Raw genomic sequence first — 20,887 nt, forward strand, 5'->3', positions numbered from 1 at the left:
CGTTGGGGTTCCCCTTTAAGTCCATACCAGGCGGCGGGGCCCGCGACGTCTCCTTCGCGGGCCCCGCCTACCTGCACACGCGCTCGAAATGAGCAGACTTTCCTCCGAGCGGGAACAGTTTGCTCATTTCGAAAGTGGCCTACACACGGGCGGACTGTCCGCTCAAACCAAGTTTCAGCGGACAGTTTTTCGGAATTTCCGAAAAACTTTGTTCGTCAAACTGTCCGCTGAAACTGTCCGCTGAAGCCCCACACACGAGCGGACTGTCCGCTGAAACACTGTTCAGCGGACAAAGTTGAGCGAACAGTCCGCCCGTGTGTACGTGGCCTAAGTAGATAAATAATAAATGATTATGTTATAACATATAGCATAATATATGATTTAGCTTTAGCTTCAGCAGCAGAAGATTATGGGTAAATCTTATACCCATAAACCCATGTTTTTTCCTTCTAGTTAAGAGGGCTAGGCTGGAAGGGAACATGTGTCCTTTAGACTCACCCCCCCTTCTATGACACTGCAGTGAGAGGCGTGCCTCCACTGCAGCATTTTTATTGGAAAGCTTGTTCCAATGGTGCTTTACCATTGGTCCAAGGCTCTAAGCTGTCCATTGAGCTCAGTGCCTCTGACAAGAAGTGAGGAGAGGCACTGTGATCTCATCCTCTCAGTCTGCTACAAACAGAGTGTGCCAGCTTGTATTTAAACTGGCAGTTCTGTATGTATCTTCTGATGGGCTACGCAAGGAGCCCCGTATCTCCAGAATTAAAGGTGGCAGGAGCCTCAAATTTTGACCAGTGGTGGGGCAGGACTTTGGCTACCTAATTTGGCAAGCTATGGCCCTCGAAGCTCGATCGTGGGTTTTTTTGTTTTGTATTTTTTTTTTAAATACAATTTTTAATGGCAGGTGAGGCTCCCCTGACTGCACATCCCTGTTGCAAAGTGCAGTTTTCTTTGCAAAGCAAACAGTAAATTTGCCTTTAGTAAACTCCAGTGTCATCTGTCTTTGAGTGTATCATCTCAGGGTTGTGATTTCCACTGACTGATAAACGAATAACTAATAGAAAAAGGATCCACCTATATGCGTGTTAAAAAGAAATGGTAAAAATTGGTACAAGCAAGTATTATGTCATATAAAAAATATAATATATAAAAAAAAAAAACTTTCAGACACACTCAACAATAGTCACACAGATTATATGCTCATGGAAAACAGACTTTATTTCCCTTTTAATTTAAGAACACAATAGGTGAGATAGGAGATTTCAGTACCAGACTGCAAAGTAGCTGTGTTCTCCCCCATGCAATCTATTGATACATTTACAGAATGTTTAATTAAATTGTTTAATTTCCGAGTTTTCGGTATAGGTGCAAAATGTTATTTTGTTCTTAACTTGAATTGCTGGAGTTCTCATCTACAAAGCAAGAGAAGAAAAAAAAAAAAAAAGGAAAAGTTACATTTAACCACTTGACCTCCAGAAGATTTACCCCCTTTCATAACAAGGCCATTTTTTGCGATACAGCACTGCGTACTTTAACTAACGATTTGCACGGTCATGCAACGCTGTATATAAATGAAATTTATATCATATTTTTTTTTTTTTACCACAAATAGAGCTTTCTTTTGGTGGTATTTTAATCACCACTGCGTGTTTTATTTTTTGCGCTATAAGCTAATAAAGGTCGACAATTTAGGAAAATTAAATATATTTTTTTACTTTCTGCTTTAAAACATATCCAATAAACATTTTAAAAAAATCAAATTTCTTCATAAATTTAGGTCAATATGTATTCTGCTACATATTTTTCGTAACAAAAATAAATAAATATATAAAATATCCCAATAAGCGTATGGTTTGCGCAAAAGTTATAACATCTACAAACTCTGGTATATAGTAGACATGTGTACTGCCGAAAAATTCGTTGTTTTTCTCTTTCATTCGTTTTTTTTTTTTGTTTGTTTTTTGGATCATTTTTTTATGATCGCAATTCATAAATTTGTCAATTAGAACATTTGTAAATTCAAAAATTCATAAATTTGAAAGTTCGAAAATTTGAAAATCCATAAATCCGAAAATAAGAAAGAAAATCCAAAAATTTTAAAGAATAACTCACTAACTAACTAATAATAACTAACTATTGAATTATAGGTATTGGAATTTCCTTTCAAATTTGGCTGTTAGTTAACGTAACGAATACAAATTTATCCAAAGTTACGAATTATCCGAAATAATGAATGCTGCATCTAAACAAATGGAACGTAACAAATTAATAGTAATAAATAATAATAATATAAAATTGTTATTATTTATTATGAATTAGTTCTGTTCCATTTGTTTAGATATGGAATCGAATATATCAAATAATGCGTAACTTTGAATAAATTCGTGTTGGTTACGTTCACTAACCGCCAAATTTGAAAGGAAATGACAATACTTATAATTTAATAGTTAGTTATTATTAGTTAGTTATTCTTTAAAATTTTCAGATTTTCTTTCTACTTTTCAGATTTTCTAATTTTTCAAGTTTACGAATTTATTATTTAACAAATTTTTGAATTGCAATCATAACGAATTACCCAGAAAAAAATAAACTGTGAAACAAACGGTAGTACACATGTCTACACAGAAGGTTTTCTACCTTAAAGCAGAGAATGCAAAAAAAAAAACTTCTGCCTTTAGAACCACTTACTGTACTTTTTTTTTTTTAGAATGAAGTACAGATGAACTATGAAAGAGATCTGATAGGGGACAAACATTGAGTATTGTCCATTTATTCTGAAAATGCTAGTTACCTGGCAATCCTATGATACCACATTTCAATACTTTGTGTCATCAATCCACAACAAATATGCAGATTAGTAGATGTGCACACTTATTTCAGGTCAGAAACTAGAAAGTGCAAAAGCTGAAGGATCACAGAACAGCCAAACAAATGTCAGTTTCAGACATAGATCCAACCAAGTTTTTATAGAAAAGTGACACATTTCATTCACTGAATTTGTTTTAATATTTACCAGTGTTGCAGGGATGGTTGTATTCTGCCACTGCTTGTTCATCTGAAAGGTAAAACATAAACACTTTACATTCTATAATATAGTGTATTTGAGCATTTTTTGTGTGTCCCACCAGTTTAAAATCTGTATTTTTGTATTTTCTATATTAATTCTGTGAAAAAAACCCCATAAACTAATGAGGCTAATCAGAGTACTGTGTTTTGGCACAAGAATAGATCCGGGATAGTTGAAAGGAGCTTCAGCAATCCCTAAAGAGCCAAATAAAGCCCACTGCATCTTCATAAACCCTAAACCCAACTTAGTTTCTCCTCCTTCTAGTATTATTATTATTATTATTATTATACAGGATTTATATAGCTCCAACTGTTTGCGCAATTAACAAAAGGAAGGCAGACATTACAGTTACTTTACAGGTTGGTTTGTATTTCACCAACTGGATGTGCTAATCCACCGTTCCCTGTGATAATAAAGTATAACAATCCAAAGGAAAATTAAATTGGCCTCTTACCCAACTTCCAATGATCTCATCATGTCACAGCTCCCGTCTCCTTCCGACATGTTTCTCCTTGACAGGCTACGTCTGAGAATGGAGGATCCATTCCTCCATCCTCCATCCTTGGATGTAGCCTGTCAAGGGGAAACATGTTGGAAGGAGACGGGAGCTGTGACATGATGAGCCTCCGGATTTGCTGCTGATCTCCATGCTGGATCATCCTCTCTCTACTGCCTAATATTATCTGTGTTGTAAATCCATATTTTACCTTAACCACTTCAATAAAGGGCACTTTTGTCCCCTTCCTTCCCAGACCAATTTTCAGCTTTCAGGGGTCTTGCACTTTCAATAAGAATTACGCGGTCATGCAATGCTGTACCCAAATGGAATTTTTATCATTTTGTTCGCACAAATAGAGCTTTCTTTTGGTGGTATTTATTCACGACTAGTTTATACACTGTGTTTGTTATATTTTTTGATAAGAGTTTTTTATTTGTTTTTGAGACAGCGCAACCTTTTACATTTTCAAATATTTCCATTATCTCCTTGTATCCAAGGAGTGATGAAAATGCAGCAGTCTACACTTATAATTAGCGTGAGATTTTCACACACATTTCTTTTACAATTTGGTACAAGAGGAATCAGAGGGTCCTGCTCATTAGGGCTTTCAATCTAATAGAGAGGGTCAATTGATACAAAAGGTAATATCTGTGGGGGATGAGCTGATGGTGGAAGTAAAACAGTGTATTAGTCAGAAGCAGGATAGGCTTCTTCAAAGAGAAGGGTTTTCAGGGATCGTCTAAAGATGAATAGATTAGGGGACAGTCAGACAGATTGAGGTAGGGAGTTCCAAAGGGTGGGGGAAGCTCTGGAGGCGGGTATGGGAGGAGGGGACAAGGTGAGTTAGAGAGCAGGAGGTCTTGAGAGGACTGAAGAGAGAGGCTTGGTTGGTATTTTGAGCCCAGGTTAGTGATGCAGCTGGGGGCAGAGTTGTGGACGGCTTTGTAAATTATTGTTAATACTTTGAATTGTATTCATTGGGTGAGTGGAACAGTGGAGGGATTGACAGAGAGGGGTGGAGGACATTGAATGGTTGGTAAGGTTGATGAGTCTGGCAGCGACATTGATGATGGACTGAAGGGGGGATAGTCTATGTAAAGGTAATCCAATGAGGAGGGAGTTGCAGTAGTCGAGGCGAGAGATGTTGTGGATGTTAAGGCGGCATGATTAGAACAGGGATTGGATGTGGGCCTGAGAGGACAGTTCAGAGTCTAGGATTACCCCCCTAGCACCTTGGCATGTGGGGACAGATTGATATATGTGCCATTGCTCTTGACAGAGAAGTTAGGCCGCGTACACACGCGGGGACTGTTCGGCCAACTTTGTCCGCTGAACAGTGTTTCGGCGGACAGTCCGCCCGTGTGTGGGCGTTCAGCGGACAGTTTCAGCGAACAGTCCGCTGAACAAGGTTTTTCGGAATTTCCGAAAAACTGTCCGCTGAAACCTTGTTTCAGCGAACAGTTCCCTCGTGTGTAGGCTTGTTCGACAAACTAAGTTCCGCGCATGCTCAGAAAGGATTTACACGCCGAAAGATATAATGCAGTGTATAGGACGTCGTATTTTTTGTCCCGTCGTACGTGCCGTTCACGTAATCGCGCACGGTTTCAGCAAACTGTTCGTACGTCGTGTGTGGCCATGTCCGTCCATGCTAATTTTGAGCGGACTGTTTGCCGAAACTGTTTGACGGACAAAGTTGGCCGAACAGGGGAAGAGGCACGTGGTGGAGGAAATATTAAGATCTCGGATTTAGATTCTGTTTGAGGAAGTGGTGTGACATCCAGGCTGATACGTCTGTTAGTAAACCAGTGATGTGTGAGGAGACTGATGGGGTGAGCTGAGCGCCAGAAAGATAGATTTTGGTGTCATCCGCATATAAATGGTAGCAGAAGCCATGGGAGGCCATCAGCCCAAATCTATTATCCAAGGCAGTGAAATATGGTAGAAAACTCCTGATTTTCACAGAAATACGAAGGCAATGAAAAACTCAATTTTATTCATTCCTAAGGCCTTTTCTCTGTGGTGCACTAAATGCATTTAACTGTGTTGCTCAACACACCACACTCATAGGCGTGCACACAGGGCTGCGCTGGGCACACCCTAATCACCCTGTGTGCATTAGCATTCTGTGTGGCAGATGTGAAAGATTTCCCTCTTACCAGCTCTGCCAAAAGAGAAGTGCTTGCGCACTTCTCTTTTGCTGTGTCGACAGGGAGATCAATGTGCCGGTGGCCATACATATGTAGACACACGCATGTGTGCTTGAGATTCGGGGTGCACACCCTATTGCAACAGGCTGCGCACACCTTTGACCACAATGTACCAAAAAAATTGTGCACACGGCAATTTCAGCAGTGCAAAGGTTAGTGCTGTGCTGCAACACAAGTACCCCAAGAAGGTGCATTGTGGTGCCATTCAGAACAGCACACAATACCGCACCCCAATGGTATGAATGGGCTCTAAAGCTGAATAGCTCAAATTTAGTTGCAGTTTATACAGATGTTGCCAAAGAAAAATGTTAACCATTGTATAATTGTAACATTTGTCAACTTGTCCCACCGAAGAAGAGCTCCAGAGGATGTGAGTGAAGGTCTGGTTTGTTTAACCACTTAAGGACCAAGCCTCTTTCTGAGATGTGTTGTTTACAAGTTAAAAAACAGTTTTTGTTTGCTAGAAAATTACTTAGAACCCCCAAACATTATACATTTTTTTCTAACGCCCTAGAGAATGAAATGGTAGTCGTTGCAATACTTTCTGTCACACCGTATTTGTGCAGCGGTCTTACAAGCGCACTTTTTTGGGAAAAAATACACTTTTTGAGAATTAAAAAATAAAGCATCAGTAAAGTCAGCTATTGTGAAAAATAATGTTACACCAAGTAAATTGATACCCAACATGTCATGCTTCAAAATTGCATCCGCTGGTGGAATGGCGACAAACTTTTACCCTTAAAAATCTCCATAGTAGACGTTTAAAAAATTCTACAGGTTGCATGTTTTGAGTTACAGAGGAGGTCTAGTGCTTAGAATTATTGCTCTCGCTCTACCGATCGTAGCGATACCTCACATGTGTGGTTTGAACACCGTTTTCATATGGTTTGAACACCGTTTTCACTTTTATTCCTATTACAAGGAATGTAAACATTCCTTGTAATAGAAAAAAAGCATGACAGGACCTCTTCAATATGAGATCTGGGGTCAAAAAGACCTCAGATCTCATATTTACACTAAAATGCATAAAAAAATAATGAATTAATTAAAAAAGGCCCTTTAAGAGCTATGGGCGGAAGTCATGTTTTTAAGTCGCTTCCGCTATGTAATGGTATGGAGATGCCATCTTCCCCTCACTCCTCTCCATACCCAGGACAAGGATAAGCATCCGATCGTCTCTGCTGCTAACGATGGCTCTGGTAAGCGGTGGAGGGCACCAGAGGGCGACGGGAGGGACCCCCTCTCACACCACCGATAAAGATGATCTTGCGGTGAATCCGCCACAGAGACCACTATTATCGGAAACCGGACTGAAGCTATATAAATCACAATAGGCATGTATTGATTGGTTTGAGAAAAGTTATAGCGTCTACAAAATAGGGGATAGATTTATGGCAATTTTTATAATTTTTTTTTTTACTAGTAATGGCGGCATTCTGCGATTTTTATCAGGATTGCGACATTGCGGCGGACAGATCGAGCATGTTTGACACTTTTTTTGGGATTCCCTGAGGAAGCCAATGGTTTGGCGAAACATGTAGGAGCTGATATCTCAAATCACAGGCTAACACAAGATCTGTGCCTGTGGGATTCTTTTTGGTTGCTTAATAGCTAAATAATCAATTGCTTAGTACCCATTGTCTCAACTTTTGTTTATGTCATATTTTTTGTACTTGTTCAGCGTTTTTATATTTTTGTCATTAAAATAAAATTATATTGTTAAATATTTTTTATACATATATAGTGTCCCCGTAGTTTTTGGCACCGCTATAATCCCTTTCCTCCTCCTTCTCTTGCCCTTTACACAATAAATACCATATCTTTGGTATTAGTAGGAGGACTAGTGCCCGTCATTGGTGTCAATGGTAATATTGTGCTCCATCATTGGTGTCAATGGAAGGAACTGTGCCCTTTTGATGGTGTCAGTTGGAGGAATAGTGCCCCGTCGTTGGTGTCAGCAACAAGAATGATGCCCCATTACTGGTGTCAGTGGATAGAATAGTGCCCCAGGGGCCGGATTGAGGCAAGGAAAGGGTCACAGTTTGGAGACCCCTGGTCTAGACCCTCTATAGGTGTGATTATTGTACCGACTAGTAGAAGAGAAGACTATTACCTGTCTCATAGTAATCGTAGATTTTTGCTGTGGCTGATTTCAGGTCCTTGACATCAACATCCTGCTCCACCATAAAAGACAGATTTACAGAATAATGTCCCACCTAAGAGAAAAATAAGATTACAGTGATTGAAACAAATGCAACTAGGAGCTTCGGAACCAAAAAAAGCAGGCTGAAGTGACAGGTAAAAAAGAATATAAAGCAAACTATGCTAAAAGGTCGGCTTCCAACAGTGGTAGTGGAGGACTAAATAAACTATGAACAAAAGTACTAAAAGAAGAAATATTAAATAAAAAGATACCGGGCAAAATGAAATGCAGAGTAAAAACACTAAAGATAAACTATGATTGAGGTTTTAGTTCAAATGAATTACTTTTATTAAACTTTTAATATATATTTAATATATCTATGTCACACAAGTCCTTAAGCATTGTGGATTTTCGGGAGAGAGAATATAGAAGAAGCTGTCTCCTTTCAGAATTTCTGTCTATGATTAAAATTCATTTTGGGGAGAACACACTGGAGCACCTTATGTTTACTCTTAAAGAGGAATGCAGTCTGCTTACATAATTTGTAATAAAAACATCTTTGCCATTCTGAAGTTTCTCTCCAACCACTTTGCATATTATTTTATATATAATGGGATTCTGTACTTGCCAAATATGCTGCAGAAATCTCCCCCCCCCCCCCCACTGAGTCTGGCTGCAACCATTTTAACTGTGGGCAGCTGAAGCCGCTGCCTGTTCACTTCCTGGATTTACACAGGAGGCACACCTTCAGCTCTGCAGCTCTCATTGTCCCTCTTATAACTTACCCCCCTCCCTTCCTGGCAAATTCTCACAAGAGTGCGAGAGAGAGCTGTGCATGATGTCATAAGCCTAGGCTAATAACCAGACAAGAAACAGGAAGTGGGCTGTATAAGGGATTTGCTGGCAGAAAAAAAAAAAGTTTTACTATCCAAAGTTAAAACAACAAGGGCAGAAGATTTAATAGATGGAAAGTTGAAAAAAAAGGACAAAAGGTCTGCTTTAAAGTGTTTCTAAAGGCAGAAGGTTTTTTACTTTAATGTTAAAAATAAAAAAACGTCATACTTCCCTCCTCTGTGCAATTTGTTTTACGCAGAGCAGCCCGGATCCTCCTCTTCTCGGGTCCCACTTTGGTACTTCTGGCCCACTTCTACCGAGTGCCCCCTCAGCCAGCAGCTTTCTATGGGGGCACCCGAGCCGAGTTAGAGCTCCTTGTATCCATTCGGATATGGAGCCTCGACATTCATGGACATCGCTGGAGAGGTAAGTAATTAGGGGGTGCTGGGGAGGCTGTTACACATAAAAGGTTTTTTATCTTAAAGCGGAGTTCCACTCAAAAGTGGAACTTCCACTCGTTGTACTCCTTCCCCCTTACGGTGCCACATTTGGTACCTTTGGGGGGGGGGGGACAAGATACCTGTCTAATACCGGTATCCTGTTCCACTTTCAGGAGCCTCAGCCGCGGGTATTGACATCACTGCCTGGGCTCCCTCCTCCTCCCTCCCCTTTGTCAAGCATTAGGAGAGAGGAGCGGAGCAGAGCGCATGCGCAGTAGGGTTCCCAGGGTGAAGCTGTGAAGCTTCACTGCCAGGTTTTTCCTTCAGATTTACCAAAACCATATAATATGAGGACAAACCTTAGGAGTTTCAATGTGTATGCAATCAGGCAGGCCCTTCTACTACATGGTTTTGGTAAATCTGAAGGAAAAACTCAGCAGATAATCTGATAGTGTGTATGGGGCTTTACTCACAATGGAGGTGGCATGCACCCGTCAGCTGATGGAAACATCAGCTGTGGTGCCGACATCGCTGGACTCCAGGACAGGTAAGTGTCTGATTATTAAAAGTCAGCAGCTGCAGTATGTGCAGCTGTTGGCTTTTAATGTTTGCAGTGGTGGGCTGACCTCCGCTTTAATGCATAAAAATGCATTAAGATAAAAAAAACTCCTGCCTTCAAAACTCCTTTAACCTCCCTAGCGGTAATCCCGAGTCTGGCTCGGGTTGGGATTTTAGTTCCACGAGCGGTAACCCCGAGCCAGACTCGGGATCGCATCGCTGGATGCAGGGAGAACACAGGAAGAATTTACTTACCTTGTCCCCTGGATCCAGCGATGTCCTCCGCGCTGTGTGAGCGAGCTGTCCTCCGCTCGATCACACAGTGCCAAATGCCGCCGAGCTCCGTTCCCTGTGACGTTACGGAGCAGGGGAGCGGAGATCGGCGCCAAATTCCAAAAAGTAAAAAGACACAAACACACACAGTACTGTAATCTGTAAGATTACAGTACTGTATTAAAAAGTTACACACCCCCTTTGTCCCTAGTGGTCTGTTTTTTCTACCTGGAATTTGGAGATTGTCCATAGCAACCAAAAAGTGTCCCTTTTTCAGTGTTTTAGGATTTGATTACATTATTGAATAATTTTTATTATTCTTTATTATATTATAAACTTTATCATACCCGAGATGTCTTCTAGACTCTGGTTCGAACAGATTTAAGAGAGTTATTCCTAAGAATTACAGGACTACAATATAAAACGGAAAATTTCCATGCAAAATAATTGTACCACTTTCAGCACCTAAAACCAGAATGAATCATACCGCCAGGGAGGTTAAAGTAAAAAACCTTCTGGGTGCAGCAGCACCCCCTTATACCTGCCTGAGCCCGATCCCAATCTAGTAAATTTTAAATGAGAGCAGCGGCTCTCCTGAGCCTCGCTATCCTCATTGGCTCACACAGCAGTGGGAGTATTTGGCTCCTACTGTTGCCAATCACAGCCAATGAGCTAACGAGGAGAGAGCAGGGGGCGGGCCAAGCTATGATTTGTGTGTGAATGAAAAATGTTCATTCACAAGTGTCTGGCTTGGCAGCAAACCTGCTTGAGAGCCCTCATGGCAAGCAGCTTGCTATTGGGAGTGCTCGGCAGGGGGGAAAGCCAGGAAAGCCAGGACTGCCGGCGGAGAATCCCCAAAAAAAGAGGACCGGCAGCTCTGTGTGAAGCCATTGCATAGAGCGGGTAAGTATAACATGTCTGTTTTTTTTTTTTATATTTAAACCTTTAGAACCACATTAATTGACCAAAGATAATTTGACACATTATAGGGAGATTTAGTTCCTGTCTGTGGGCTGTTTATGGAACATTTGGTCCATAAACTGTAGTTATAAAATACACAAATTAATGAAGCTCTGTATTCATAAATACATACTGAAAGGCATTTTTATGCAGTGTAAGTACCGTATATACTCGAGTATAGGCCGACCCGAATATAAGCCGAGGCCCCCAATTTACCCCCCAAAAGCCGAGGGTGAGACATGCCTGTCCATCCCTGTGTGTGTGTCCGTCCATCCCTGTGTGTCCGTCCATCCCTGTGTGTCCGTCCATCCCTGTGTGTCCGTCCATCCCTGTGTGTCCGTCCATCCATCCCTGTGTGTGTGTGTGTCCATCCATCCATCCATCCCTGTGTGTGTGTGTCTCCATCCATCCATCCATCCATCCCTGTGTGTGTGTGTCTCCATCCATCCATCCCTGTGTGTGTGTGTGTCTCCATCCATCCATCCATCCCTGTGTGTGTGTGTATCCATCCATCCCTGTGTGTGTGTGTGTCTCCATCCATCCATCCGTGTGTGTGTGTGTGTGTGTGTGTGTGTGTGTGTGTGTGTGTGTGTGTGTGTGTGTGTGTGTGTCCAGCCTACCTGTGTCCCGAGCCTTTGTCCCGAGCCTCCGTCCCGTGCCTTGCCTCCTTGCCTCCGTCCCGTGCCGTGCCTTGCCTCCGTCCCGTGTCGTGCCTTGCCTTGCCTCCGTCCCGTGTCGTGCCTTGCCTTGCCTCCGTCCCGTCCCGTCCCGTGCCGTGCCTTGCCTTGCCTCCGTCCCGTGCCCTCTTCGTCGGCGCCTCGGCGGCCATTGTAAAATTCAAAAGCCGCGCCTCCGCCTTCGCCTGTGATAGGCGGAACACTGAATTTCCCAGCAGCCTGTGTTCCGCCTATCACGGACATCGTATCATCCTCGTCCGTAGTACGAGGATGAGACGATGTCCGTGATAGGCGGAACACAGGCTGCTGGGAAATTCAGTGTTCCGCCTATCACAGGCGAAGGCGGAGCCGGAGGCGCGGCTTTTGAATTATAGAATGGCCGCTGTCTGTCTGCTCGACACGCTGATCGAGCGGGCAGACAGCGATGACTCGAGTATAAGCCGAGGGGGGCACTTTCAGCCTCAAAAAAGAGGCTGAAAATCTCGGCTTATACTCGAGTATATACGGTACCTGAATTCGACCTGATATTTGCCTTTTGCAATCCACAGTAAAGCACATTTCTTACTAGGAGACCATAGCCCCAACTGTCCCTGATTTCAAAGGACAGTCCCTGATTTGGAAAATCCCTTTGTCCCTCTTTCCTCCTCTGTACAATATAGAATTTTTTTTTTCCCTTTAGAACTGTGCACAACCCTGGAGCACATCAGTCTAAGGGGTCATTCACACCAGGAGGTGCGTCCAAGCACGCACTTTTATGCATGTTCACACACATATATATATATATATATATATATATATATATATATACATATATATATATATATATATATATATATGCGCATTTTCTAGATGCGTGGGGTATCATTAAAAAAATAATGGGACCCATGTGTGACGAAAAAGGTAGCACCCGTGTGTGCAGTACAGGAATTTGTGTGATATTACATGCGTTACCTCACTGCACCTGGTGTGAACAGGCCCTAAAATGTAGTCTGTAAGGCAGAATTCAGTGATCTAAGGTTGTAACTCTTCTCCCTCAAAATTCCTCCTTCTAGCACATGTAAACATCTCTTGCAATAACATTACAGCATGGCAGGTCCTCTGTATGGAGAGATCTGGGGTTACCGTTTAACTTCTCTCCTCTACCCTTAAAAGCAAAATATATCATACAAAAAAAAAAAGACCCTTTCCTTTAAAAATAAGAAAAAAGAAAAAAGGAGGCTTGTTTTACATGGGGTCAGAACTGGAAGTGACGCCATGATATCGCTGTAGTCATCGAAGGCCATAGAGATGAGCAGAGGCCATCTTTCCTTCACTTCCCTCTTTGCTCAGCTGCTGCCAGTGCCATATCGGTTCCTGAAGCTACCGATCGCCCAGGTAACCCCGGGAAGCACCGGAAAGTGGTGGTGGTGATGAGGGGGGGGCCCCTCCAGCTGCTTTTAAAAGTGATCCAGCAGCGAATGTGCCACTCAGACCACTTTTATCAGAAAGACCTACACCCAAGGGTTATGGCATCTAGCTGCAGACATAACGCCAGTATTAAACGTCAAAGTAATGATGGATTTTCCCAGCTAGGCGGTCAGCAAGTGGTTACAATCAGTGGAAAAGGTAATCATGTGGCGGCTGGATCTTCTGATTGATATGGGATGTCAATAGGTAGCAAAAGATAAATCAGCAAGAAGGAGACCAACCAATTCACTACAAAATATCTACAGCTTTCCAGTATTCTAAGGAAAGTTATTCAAACCTGATTCAGATATAAAGTGACCACGTCCATCTGGATTTCACTTCTCTGTATAAGTCGGTCCTTTGTCAGCTGTAAAACAAAATAATAATTGCACATAAACTGCCAAACCTATGAAGCTTAGTCAGCAAAATTCAAGCATTAAGGGCCCATTCAGAGCTATCCGGTTTTTTGGGGTGCATAAATATGCATTAAAGCATTGAATTAATGCAGCCCATTCATATGGATGAGGTGCCAATGCACCCTAAACTGGACATGAGCCATACTCTCCAATGCAGTGCACCACAACGCATGGTATTTGCACTGGAGATATTCTAGGCTAACAGCATTGAGGTGACATTTAAAATGAATGACACTGCACTGCTCTAATTTGCATGGTGCATTACTACCTTGCATTGCAGTAATCCCATTTTCAATACAAATATCATGCAATTAAAATAACTGAAATGTAATTCATTTTTTATACCATCTAATATCAGTATGCAGCTGGATAGATTCTTTTAAACTGCAAAAAATGAATATCACCTTCTTAAAATTTGACAACTTAGAGTGATCCTATAAGTTGTGTATATATACCATTCCCTGAACTCTGACTTACTATTTTTGTTATTGTCCAGAAGTAAAATACTTGTCCCAAGTTCAACTCAACTTGAGCGATACACAGCTGTTCCTTACTTATTACTAAACTGAGACTGATCAGGTGGTAATAATGAAGACAGATGTGTATGAAAAATACTTGTGTGCTACTATGTAACCAATAAGTGAGAAAAGTGTAATGAATAAATGAATACAACAACCATTCCCTTAGTGATCTCACACTATATCGAATGATATATAATCAAATTATTGGTGCGCTTATTCCCTAGTTTCTATCTAATGACCAATAAAAAAAAGTGGTGTAAGTGGTGAAAAGCTTTTCCCTTTGAAGAAGTCATGAGACAGGGGACGCAACACGTCGGGTAGGCCGGTGACATAATTTCCAGGGTCTTGTACACCAGGAAGGACGGTGAGGAGGAGAGCAGCCGTCTAAAGGTTTTAAATATATGCAACGTATAAAGAAATTTAAATGTGAGTGTGCAATATTTGTAAAAAAAGCAGAAATGCATTTTTAAGCTATATCGCACAATGATATAGTCTTATATACTTTGAGCAAACTGGGAGAAGTGAAGGATTGTTTGCTGATCAGAACGAGGACCACGGGAGATCAGGATCATTTCGGGTGGATTCCTGGAGGCACTAAGATATTGGCATTGTATAAAGGCTCTGTCTGACCATTATTGGTCATACCCTGAAGGTGAGCGGCCATTGCACTTAAGGTGGATGGTGAAGGTGCACACTTCACGTATATTTTGTCACTAATAGCACACACTGGAGCAGCAGTGTTTTTGGGTGGATTATTTACCTGCTCCAAACACAGGATCCCTATGCAAATTCATATGGACTTTAATTTTGTTGTGTCATTATTATAGCTTTATTTTGTCTGCAGTAGATTTATGGTTAAACACCACTTTTTTTTTGCTCAATATAAAGAAACTAGGAAATAAGTGCACCATTCATTTCATTATAACTAATGAAGACAGAACCTCCCACATAGCAGTCAGCCTCAGAAAAGACATGGGGAGTGTACAAGAAGTAGCCATCTTCAATAAAGTTTGCTGTATAACATACTGTATATTGTCAATGTAAGGGATTTTTTTTTTCCTGAATGGGTCTGGGGTTTCAAATTAAATGGTCAATTCCTGCAAAACGATGCATGTGTATTAGGTAGGTGTGCTGCAATAAACTTTGCTGTTGTAGCCAAGTAGGGTTGATGAAGGTTGAACTTACAGGAGCTCATAATAGGCCACGAAAAACAATTGACAGACCTGACTCTCAAGTGATATCAGATTACTCTGTTAAGGCTGCTGGTTGGATCTTATTGATTGCATTTTCATATCTTGCAGTACTTTACAAAGTATATAGAAGCACTGACATTAGTTCTTAGCTGCAATATGCCTTTACAAGTCATACAAATACTCAACCTCAGGTGGTTGAGCAACAGTATGAAAAGAGGCCATTAAAAATGGAAATCTAACTGCTAGGAGCAAAAATAACTATAGCTGGGGCTTGGAAGACATTAACTGTCCCCTTTGGGAAAGCTAAACCAAAAATTTCCTGGATCATGGCTCAAGAAAAGTTGGTCAGTACTCTTCCTGGAATGGTTCAGAAATGTGAAGCTTTATGGGAACCATGAGCCAAATATGTACATGTTTCTCTGTAGTAATGAAGAGTTAGATAGGTATCGGGCGATTTCCTCTAGGCTTCTGGGACTTTTTTTCCTTCTCTTTCGGGTTTCTCTAACCTTTCTTGACTTGCTGTAGCCTTTTATCATTCAGGTACCTTAAGGATCTCTGGAATTGGGGAGTAAGTAGGTTCTTGGAGGGACACATCTGTAAGCCTCCTTCTACCAGATTTACACAGGTCTATTGCTGGGGAGAAATCCAGGACCATATGCATCATTTTCAATTACCTCATCCAACGAATAGAGGCAGCTGTCTACCACGAGTAGGTTCAGTGTAATGACAAACATTCTTTTTATTTTCTTCATGTGCATTGTAACTTTTATTTACCTTATGAGGATCAGACTTAACTTCTCCTGGTGGTATTTCCTACATATGTTCCCTTTTGACAGTTACCTATCACTAGGATTCAACTCCTTCATCTTTAAAAGATGGATTCATTGATAGATAGGATGATGGGTGGAGACATTGTGGGGGTACTACCTTAATCCCCAGGAGTTCCTTCTCAATGTTAATAGAAGTTGACATAGTCACGCCAGTGACTCCCCATGTGTCTTCTCTTGTTAAATGCATAAATGGATAAATTACTTACTTTTATTTCTCTAACGTTCACTGGACTTTATACTACTACTATTAATCCTTTCACGATTGAAGATCTCTGAGATTTAACTATCTTGCAATGTAACCTGTGATATTCGTTTTTCACCTCTCTTGTCTGTTTATATTCAATAATAAAAAAAAAATTGAAGAAAAGTAAGAATCAAGCCAATTATTTTTGTTTAGATGGGAGAGGGAGCCTAGAACCCCCATCAGCTTTTTCTTTCTTCCTGCGTCTATCATGTTACACATGCATTGATGTTTGTTTGCCTTTAATAATCTTGTTCTTTCCTCACTCTGTAGCTAGGGGATACACTATATAGTCCCATCCTTCTTCTTGCTTTAGTCTCCATCCCTCACCTGTGCTGCATTCTGCTGGAGCTAGACAAACTAAGATTTTTTGACCTAACTGATGTCCATCTGTTAGTATCTGCACAAGTTTTTGAATTAAAGATTTGTACGATCTACAAGATGTAATTTGGATTGAGTCACTGTCTGAGACTGTAAGCTATCTCACCACAACTGGATCATTTAAAGAGATCCCACTTTCAGTGCTTAGATTGTGCAAGCAGAACAATCCCTATTGTAGCCACAAAATTTTGGTCCACCTGTCACCCTGCCCAGCCTGGCATTCACTTCCCAGGCCCTCCAAGACAATGAACAGTCCATTAGCTTGGTTTTGTGTTTTTATTGAGGGATTATAACTTGGATGGGGTTAAGGAATTCATGGGATGCCCAGAAAGATGTTTGCATAGCTTGGGACAAATTATAAACTGTCCTCTTCCTCCAGCACAACTCTTGCTGCAGACTATTCCTTCCTCTTCCTCCAGCACAACTCTTCATGCACAGCTAGCATGTAGTTAGGCCTGACACTGGCTTCAGCCAGGCCTTAGCAACAGCCCTTTGCAGGAAAGGGCCGTAGGTCCCTTTGGTGTAGCAAAAAGAATGGTTCTGGTGCTAGCTGTTCTAGGTGGACTACTGGTCCCTGTCAGCCCTCTTCAAGCCCTGCCAACCATCCTGGGTGCAGCTGCCTGTCTCCACTGCCCATGACACCACAGTCCTCACTGGCTGTACATCCATCTCAGATTGCATCCTCCCAATCTGCTCTAGCATGCCTTTTCACAGCTTTCCTGGCTGTGTGTCACTCACCGAGAACAGGTGGATCACTCCTGGAGACTTGCCCGGCAGTACCCACTCCTGGGGGTTGTACAAGGGTTCCTTCCACTCCTAAGCTCCAGGCCCAAGGCCAATTTTGCAGATGTGGTGCTTCATTTGCAGGCGTTTAGCAAACCTTCTGGCACTTTCTGAAGCGCCGAGAAGCTTCTGCCCGTTCGTAGTATATATTAATACGGCCGGGCGGTTTGATTGACATCTGAGTTTGATATCACTTCCTGTTTTCTCTCTCCAATTGTGCCCAGGAGAGAGGAAACAGGAAGTATGAGAGGACAGACCTCTCCACAGGTAAGTAAGGGGGAGGGGCATTTGATGTGAGGCTGCTGCAATTTGGTGGGACACATGCTGCTGCAATCGATGGTGACATATGCTGCTGCAATTGATGGTGACACATGCTGCTGCAATTAATGGTGACACATGCTGCTGCAATTTGGTGGTGACACATGCTGCTGCAATTGATGGTGACACATGCTGCTGCAATTTGGTGGTGACACATGCTGCTGCAATTTGGTGGTGACACATGCTGCTACAATTGATGGTGACACATGCTGCTGCAATTTTATGGTGACACATGCTGCTGCAAATTGATGGTGACACATGCTGCTGCAATTTGGTGGTGACACATGCTGCTACAATTGATGGTGACACATGCTGCTGCAATTTGTTGGTGACACATGCTGCTGCAATTGATGGTGACACAGGCTGCTGCAATTTGGTGGAACACAGGCTGCTGCAATTTGGTGGGACACAGGCTGCTGCAATTTGGTGGGACACAGGCTGCTGCAATTTGGTGGGACACAGGCTGCATTTGGTGGGACACAGGCTGCATGTAAAGAGGGACCTGATGTAAGGACGGACTCCACTAGGGACACCTGATGGCATCTGGTGGCAGGCGATATGGCTAGTGACACACTCAGGGCTCCCACTGACTCTGCATTATGGTGAGTTGAATGATTTCATTTTATATTAAAATGTTATAATAGAAATAATGAGCTTCAATCATCCTGACACCATAACAACCATGGTGCCGGGATGATTGAAGTGCTGAAACCAGGTGTTTGGAATATCTTTATCTGCTGATTGTTAAACTTTCTATAATACACATATTTCCAATGTTGTGTAGGATCTGGGACTGCTGTCCTTCCATCCCTCGTCCCTCGCTCATCTCAGACACTAACCATACCACCTTAGAGCCACGCCCGCTATTTCACTGAAACCACACCCGTTTTCACCAAGTGGGAGGGGTCAAAAAGGAAGGGCGGGGTCTGCCCCCCATCCTAAAACTTCACCAGCTGCCACTGGAGCCTGCCCCCTGCCAATCCTAGTTGTAGATTGGCTAGGGCCCCTTGAGACCCCAGACAGCCCCACCTCTCTTCCCCTCCTTCCTTCTAGAAGCCTCTAGAAGCAGAAGGGAGGTAACCAAAAGAGGATGCTATCTGTGAGTTACCAGCCTACACTGTGCCACTCCCAGCCAACACAGATAAAAACCAACAGGTCTAGCTTCTGGCTAGGTCTAATTAAATTTACCTGTACCGACAAAAATCCTACTACTAGCACCTACCTAAGTAGAGGGTGCTACACTATTGAAGACTGCATATAATTTTCTATCCTGGTAAAAACTTTGTTTTCAAGATTAAAATCTCCCCACAGATTACTAGCGAAATCTGACAGATTTTCTAATCCCCTTAGAGGAAGCCTAAAAAATGCAGAGAAAATAAAAACTCCTTGCAAATAGATCTTTCTTTAAAAAAAAATCTCAAATCCAACAGTTATAAAAAAAACTAGTGCATCTCTGTATTCACAAAATAAATCATTAAGTGGCTTTTGTAAAAGCAATAATGGTCAGTGGGAACAATGTTCCTTACATTTGTGGTCACTGGGATAAATCCCCTTCTTACATACGGCTAAAATGATTTTGGTGTCAATAGGAACTTATCTGGGTGGCAGAAATTTCTAATTTCTCAAAGAACCCATAGAAACCTCTGGAGGAACCCTGGTTGAGAAAGGCTGCTTTAGACATTAACTGGTCTACAGATTAGTTATACAGATCTTTACCTTCTTTATTGTACTCTTAACAGGGATGTATCCAGACAGCATCTTCACCTCGATAACAGCCATGTTGGATCTCTCCCGGGTTCCAACGTATCTGTAGGAAACAAAAACATAGATCTTGATTAAAAATTCTTTGATTTGCAGCCTAAAATAAGAGCCAAGATGAATATGTAAGAAAACATCATTCAAGCTACTATGTACAGTATCCATTAAGACATAATTCAGTGTTAGTATTTCTATTTAATCCATAGCTCTCAGGTATCCCTCATTTCAAACAAAATCCCTTTGTCCCTCTTTCCACCTAAATTATGCCTCTTTTTTTTTTCTTTTTTTTTTGCTCTAGTACTGGGGTTGCCAAATTTCTAACAAAGGGCTAGTTTACTTTCTTTAAGACCTTAGAGGGGCCAAAATGTGGCTGATGGGAGAAGAAAAAAGACCCCAATGTCAATGGTAAGTAAAAAAAAATGACATAGCGCCTGTGGTTAGAAGGAGGAGAATAGTGCATCACCATTGATATTAGTGGCAGGAATAGTGCCTTATTGTTGTCAGTAGAAGAAATAGCCCCCCGTCATTGGTGTCAGTGGAAGGAATGGTGCCTCATTGTTTGTGTCAGTAGGAGGAATAGTGCCCCAAGGGTCAGGTAACCAAATCCGGCCCATAGGCCGCAGTTTGAATACCACTGTTCTAGAGATATACCTTGCTATTATTATTATTTAAAGTGGTTGTAAACCTCAGTCATGCAATCTGAGTTAAGCCCATATATCTGTACTGTTCACTTGCCTATCCTCAAAGTATAATTTCTCTCTGGTGCTTCGTTCCTCTGTTATCAGCATGTGTCACTTCTGAGGAGTTTTCCCTACACATGAGATAAATTTGCGATGGGGAGGGAGCTTAACACACAGCTTGTCTATTATGGACACAGCTCTGTATCCTTCCTTGGTTCCTGTGCTGTGTTTGGGGGGGGGGGGGGGTGTTCACTTGCCTATCCTCAAAGTATAATTTCTCTCTGGTGCTTCGTTCCTCTGTTATCAGCATGTGTCACTTCTGAGGAGTTTTCCCTACACATGAGATAAATTTGCGATGGGGAGGGAGCTTAACACACAGCTTGTCTATTATGGACACAGCTCTGTATCCTTCCTTGGTTCCTGTGCTGTGTTTGGGGGGGGGGGGGGGGTGTCCCTTTCCTCCAGTCAGCTCTCACACACTGTAACTTCAGCTCTTCACCCACCTCCATTCTGTGATCCTCACAGATGCAGAATGATTTTATCACAAGTCTGCACTTTTGAATTAATGTAGAGGAGAGAAGACTGCAGATAAACAAGTAACACTTATAGAGTGTAGGGGGGATTTGTTTAATCTCTGTGCATCATCTGAGGCTCTTCACTTCACT

At 42.0% G+C, this 20,887-nt stretch overlaps 1 protein-coding gene across 2 annotated transcripts in view; it reads right to left on the reverse strand.

Annotated features, from left to right (window-relative positions):
• Positions 1–1,189: 1,189 nt before the first annotated feature.
• Positions 1,190–20,887, reverse strand: part of LOC143930916 (alpha-2-macroglobulin-like) — a 299,885-nt gene continuing 280,187 nt past the window's right edge. For both annotated transcript variants that reach the window (XM_077455603.1, XM_077455602.1), the window contains exons 32-36: positions 19,501–19,591; positions 13,400–13,468; positions 7,884–7,986; positions 3,011–3,052; positions 1,190–1,409 (exon numbers count right to left, since the gene is read on the reverse strand). In XM_077455603.1, coding sequence (XP_077311729.1) covers positions 1,384–1,409; positions 3,011–3,052; positions 7,884–7,986; positions 13,400–13,468; positions 19,501–19,591 — 331 coding nt within the window. In that variant the 3' untranslated portion in view covers positions 1,190–1,383. The remainder of the gene's footprint in view (positions 1,410–3,010; positions 3,053–7,883; positions 7,987–13,399; positions 13,469–19,500; positions 19,592–20,887) is intronic.

This window comes from Lithobates pipiens, unplaced genomic scaffold (genome assembly GCF_037356315.1).
Source record: "Lithobates pipiens isolate NorthernLeopardFrog02 unplaced genomic scaffold, aLitPip1_a1.2 Scaffold_25, whole genome shotgun sequence".
NCBI lineage: Eukaryota > Metazoa > Chordata > Amphibia > Anura > Ranidae > Lithobates > Lithobates pipiens.